Source organism: Crocuta crocuta, unplaced genomic scaffold, assembly GCF_008692635.1.
Source record: "Crocuta crocuta isolate KB4526 unplaced genomic scaffold, BGI_CrCroc_1.0 scaffold127, whole genome shotgun sequence".
NCBI classification, from domain to species: domain Eukaryota; kingdom Metazoa; phylum Chordata; class Mammalia; order Carnivora; family Hyaenidae; genus Crocuta; species Crocuta crocuta.
In genome coordinates, this window is record NW_027532008.1 from 10,934,889 (window position 1) to 10,940,453 (window position 5,565).

Sequence of the window (5,565 nt, forward strand, 5' to 3'; positions counted from 1 at the left end):
GGGGGGGTGGGGGTGGGGGGAGGACAGGCCTGCTGGCCCCGGGGCTTTTTCCCTTTGCCCTTCCCCAGCGGGATGCCCTTGGGCAACTTCCTCCTCCCCCTCCCAGCCTCTCCGCCCATCTGTCCAGGGAAGGCCATGGCCACGCCCACCTTGCCCATCCTGTGCTTCGGGAATGTGCCGCTCACTGAAGGGAGCTCTCTGGAGCTCTCGTTCTAGAGCCCTCCGGGTCCTGCAGCTTTCAGGATTAGGATTACTACAAGCCACATCTTGCTAAACCTGTTAGACCCTTCCAACACAGAGCAATGACCCGGATTGGCTGTGACCTTGAGTTCCACAGCTGACCTCGGGACCTCTCCTGGCAAGCATGAATTCCCATCACTGCTGCCTTGGCTGTAACGCTTTACCACGGAGGCGGCAACACTCACTGAAAAGACGGTGCAAAGTGCATCAGGTCGGAAACAGAAGGCCTTCCAACTCCCCAAGTCCCATCCCACCTCCCCCGCTGACAGCTGAGAGGTACTTCCTTCCAGACCTTTCTGTCATGACAGATGGGCAGACAGGAAAGCTTTCCCTTCAAAAAGTGCCATATAGAGCCCCCAGGTGGCTCAGTTGTTGAGCGTCCGACTTTGGCTCAGATCATGATCTCACGGCTCGTGGGGTCCCGAGTCGGGCTCTCTGCTGACAGCTGGGAGCCTGGAACCTGCTTCCGATTCTTTGTCTCTCTCTCTCTCTCTGCCCCTCCCCCACTCGCGTGTGCTCTCTCTCCAAAAGAAATAAGCGTTTTTCAAAAAATATTTTTTTAAGATTTTATCTATTTTTAAGTAATCTTTTCACCCATTATGGGGCTCCAACCCACAACCCCAAGATCAAGAGTTGCATGTCCCACGGACTGAGCCAGCCAGGCGCCCCAAGAATCACCTTTCTTTTTTAAGGCTGAATAATACTACATTGTGTGCAGACGCCACGTTTTGCTGCATCCATCCATCCCTCAGTGGATGACACCTGTCTGCTTCCACGTTTTAGCTGTCGTGAATAATAGCAGCTCTCTATTCTCACCCCACAATATATAAGGGCCTCTTTGATGCTAATAAAGATCTGCCTCTGTGTGTGTGCGCCTCTGTGTGTGTGTGTGTGTGTGTGTGTGATTTATCGGGGACCTTAGCCTCTGGAACCGCTGGTTAAGTGCTCCGAGGGGCAGGTGCACAGAGATTCTCTGCTGCTGCCCATGAGGGCCTCCTCTCCCTCCTTTTTAACTCCCAGCAGTGAGCTCATCCAGGAAACAAAGGCTTCTTGCATCAGGAGGCGGGCCATGCAAAGAAGAATGTCTGACTCACCCAGGACGAACCTTTAATGAGCATTGGTGGCTTTGAAAAGGGACAGTTGAAAAGCACTGGTCTAGTCTCCAAGCGTTACTCGTTATGAGAGGCGAGGCGCTCGAGGGTAAAGATGAGCAAGATTTGTTCCCTGTCATCTAGGAGCCAAGGTCACCAAATAAAATTTAATTTAAAAAAAAAAAAAAAACCATTGTATTACTAGAAATTCAGAACAGGGTCCTTGCCCTAAAGTACAGCATCTGACACTTGATGACCCCAGTGAGACCACACAGGTCCCCCGTCCTCAGGTGTGGGAGCCCAAACCCGGAAGTGGGAACTGAGAAACCCCAGGCAGCCCCCATACCTTCTATCCCGTTGACACCCGATTCTCTTCTGTCTGTCTCGGAAAAGTCACTTTCCTTGGATTCATGGATAATTTGACGTTGCTTCTAATACTTAGATCTGCAGAGAAAGATCTGTTTTTCAAAGAGAAAACGACCTCTGCACCCCCAGCCCCTGGTGTGAGGCAGTGTCCTGGGGTCACTGCACATCTGCCTCGGGGCGTGTCGGATTGCTGCAGGCCACCCCTCCCCCCTTTTCCCTCCCTCCACCGGAGCCAATGGCAACACGTTATCAACCGATAGTTGTATTTGCTGCTTATTCAGTCTTTCATTGGATTGCAAGTAACTGGTTCTATTTTAAGTCACAAAGACTGTTCTAATAAAAACTGCAGTCCTGAGAGGAGAGACGGTTCTCTGTCCTTTATGGTACCTCGGTGCCCCGATTGTGTGCAGACGACGTGCCTTCTTTTGCAAAAACAGTACTGTGGAATTCGTCCAGTTTCTCTAAGACTGAACCCAGCCATCTCTTCTTAGCTGGTCATTGGGCAACTTCCATGCCTCTGTTTTCCTATCTATAAAATGGGCATAAACAGCATTCACCTACCAGAATTGTGGTTCAAGTCTCATGAGAATGAGGGTAAGTTCTCACTCAAAAAAAGTAAATATGTGAGGTGATAGATGTGTTAAGGAAGGGAATCCTTTGTACCTCAAAAAAGCTGAAAGGGTTTTTTTAAAATAAATACTTAACATATTAGTTTTCAAAACGATGGGGTGCCTGGGTGGCTCAGTCGGTTGAGTGACTTCAGCTCAGGTCATGATCTCTTGGTTCGTGAGTTCGAGCCACACGGCTTGCTGCTGTCAGTGCAGAGCCTGCTTCAGATCCGCTGTCCCCTCCTCCCTCTCCCCCTCCCCTGCTTGCTCTCTCTCTCTCTCTCAAAAATAAATAAAACGTTTAAAAACATTTTTAAGATAAATGGGAAAGCATCTAGCCTGCAGTAGGGCAAATGCTCCAGAAACACAATTCGGCTAATTGGTCTCAAATACACACAACGTGGAAGGCCGGCTCAGTGCCGCAGGGGACACACAGGCTTCCGTTCCTGGCCCTTGGATTTGACACCCAGGAACATTTCTGACATGCCTCGCCAGAGTGAGGGACCTCTCTCCCGTTCCGAGGATGGGTTTTTTTTTGGGCAGAACCAACAATGCTCTCTACGCATGTCACACCGACCACGCGGTGGAGGGACAGAGGGCCACCAACCAACCCCAACACCCAAATGCTCTCTGGCCCTTCTCCTCCTTGCCCAGGAGACTGAGACAAATTGCTGAAACGCCACTTCATGTGCCTAGACAGCCATCATCTTGTCATGGGGTTTGTCACTAAGTGAGAATATCTGCTTTCACTGCAAAAATCTAGTGAAACTGGAGAAATTGAGAAATAAGGCAACGCTCTAGAATAAACCGGTCTGAACTAGTGGCTTCTCAATCCTTTGGCCACTTGGACCACACATATTTCATGTCTTTCTCGTGCGTCCCGAAGGGGAGCGGCAAGGAAACTTTCCTGCAAGGAAAGTTCCTTGATGGCTCCTGACCCACAGGTGTCTGGAGTCCAACCCACAAAACCACTCAGAGGACCACACAGTGAGAGCCACTTCCCCAGAGGTAACCCCGGCAGGCGGACGCAGGCGGACAGCAGAGTGTTCCACATCCTCTGTGGTTTGGGAGGAAGCTTCCTCTGGCTTCCTGCCCCATCAAGGCCAAGGCGGCAGGTGTGGCTCCTCCCCAGATGGGCTCAGAGGGTGGAGCCTCTTCAAAGCCAAGCAGCCGGAGCAATGGGAATTGGGGAACCAATCTTGCAATACAATCCCTGAGCCCCCTGCCTTGATGAAACTTCTAGCCCAGCACCAGGAGCTAAAGGAAGGAACTGGCTTCTTCTACCAAGCACCTGCTATCTTACTTCACCCTCTGAGCCACGAAAGAGCCTCAGAGAGGGAAAGTGACTTTTTAAAGCTCATACAGCTAGAAAGTGCCTGAAGTACATCCCAACCCAGGAGAGGCGCCACACACCGCCTCTTGGCAAGGCTGCCCTGGCAGGCCACTTCTCCAAACCCAGCCACTGTGCCTGCTGTTGGGGTCTCGGCTCCCTGGGGAGGAGGTCCATCGGGCACACTGAGCTAAGCTCTGGGGGAGGACATGGGGACTGCGAGAAGTTAGCCTGCCCGCACTGGAAATGTCAGCAGCAGATGACACAGGTCTTCTCACCTGAACTAAGTGAAGGCAGCCACACCCCTCAGGTGGTCCAGCTGCTCAGCCAGTAGCCCACCAGCTCAGTAAGTGGCTCCACTGTCCCCACACCCCCTGCTCAGAACTGAACTCGGAAGCATCTTTGATTCCACACTCCTGCCCCTCCACTTCCCACCCATCAGCAGGTCCTGCCAACGTTTGCCCCTTTGGCAAATGTATGGATTGATTTCTTGCTATGTATCGGGCACTGTCAAGGCCTTCCCTTCTTTCCCGTCTGGAGTCCACCCTACCCCATAAACCCCCATCAAAGCTCTGGCTTCTTCCAGCCCTTTCCATGACAGGTTATTGTTGGAGTTTTCCTCTGCCTGACTTTGGCTGCTCCCCTCCCGCATCTGTTTTATTCGCCGTCACAGTCCCAGCTCCTAGAACAGGGCCTGGCGTGCCCTAGATCATATTGGATCGATGACGATGGATTGGGCGGGTCCAGTCCTTCCCTGATTTGTCCCAGACCCTGGAGTCTCTGATTCACCCTCGCCTTTGGAGATCCTTAGTCCAGAGGCCACCGACCTCAGGGTCAGGGGACACTGTGTCTGCACCTGTCACAGTGGGGCAGTGGGATAATGCTGCATACAGGTATGAGGCCTCCAGGCATCCCACCTGTGCAGGGCTCACTGCAGTCACGAGGTGAGGCTTCTGGGGTCTGAGTTATACCTCCACTATTTCTCTGGCATTTTAGGGGCCTCCCATGCATCACTGCAGTCTCGCTGTGTCCACGCATATCTCTGAGGGGCATATCTGACCGTGTGAGTCTCTGGGCAGGTGTGTCTTCCTTCTCTGACATTTACTGAGCCGTGCCAGGTACTGTCCCAAGTGTTTTCTGTTCTTCCTCATGTGAGCCTCACAACTCTGTGAAAGCAGGCATTGCTAATGTCATTGCCATCCTGTGGGTTAAAAAAGGAGGCCCAGAGGGGCTCCTGGGTGGCTTAGTCGGTTAAGCGTCCGACTTTCACTTAGGTCATGATCTCGCGGTTCGTGGGTTCGAGCCCCGCGTCGGGCTCTGTGCTGACTGCCAGCCCAGAGCCTGGAGCCTATTTCAGAGTCTGTGTCTCCCTCTCTCTCTGACCCTCCCCTGCTCACGCTGTCTCTCTCTCTCTCTCCTAGAAATAAATAAAAATATTAAAAAAAAAAAAAAAGGAGGCGCAGAGAGTTAAGTGGCTTGCCCAAGGTCACTCAGCCTGGAAAAGGTGGAGACCAGCTTGAGCCAGCATGCGTAGCCCCTAACCACTACAGCCTGCAGCTGGGGCTGACTCTGTGTGTGCAGTGCGTTGATACGGGTTGTTATATCTGTGTTTCTGAGCATCACACCACTGCTGTGCATGCGTGTGTTGTCTCTGTGTGTGGCTCTGTATGTGTGTGTCTGAGGTTGTTGTGTACCTGTGAGTTGTAGAACTGTCCTGTTTCCCTGAAACAGAGCCCTGCCTCTGTGTGTGGGTCTGTGTGTTCACGTGTCTGAGGACTGGCCGTCGGAGTCCCTGACAGTCCCTGTCGGAGTACCCCTCCCCGCCCTGCTCCAGGTCTGTCTGTCTAGAGCGGTGGGTCCGCCTCTGCGCGGGCGGCGGAGGCGTCTGGGACTACAAGTCCCGGCAGCCCGCGCGCGGGGCGGACGTGGG

The 5,565-nt window shown here is 52.8% G+C and overlaps 1 protein-coding gene across 1 annotated transcript in view; it reads left to right on the forward strand.

Moving 5' to 3' along the window:
• Positions 1–4,530: 4,530 nt before the first annotated feature.
• ATP13A2 (ATPase cation transporting 13A2) overlaps positions 4,531–5,565 on the forward strand; it is a 19,516-nt gene continuing 18,481 nt past the window's right edge. Inside the window, 1 exon segment of the mRNA XM_077775574.1 lies at positions 4,531–4,579. Coding sequence (XP_077631700.1) covers positions 4,531–4,579 — 49 coding nt within the window.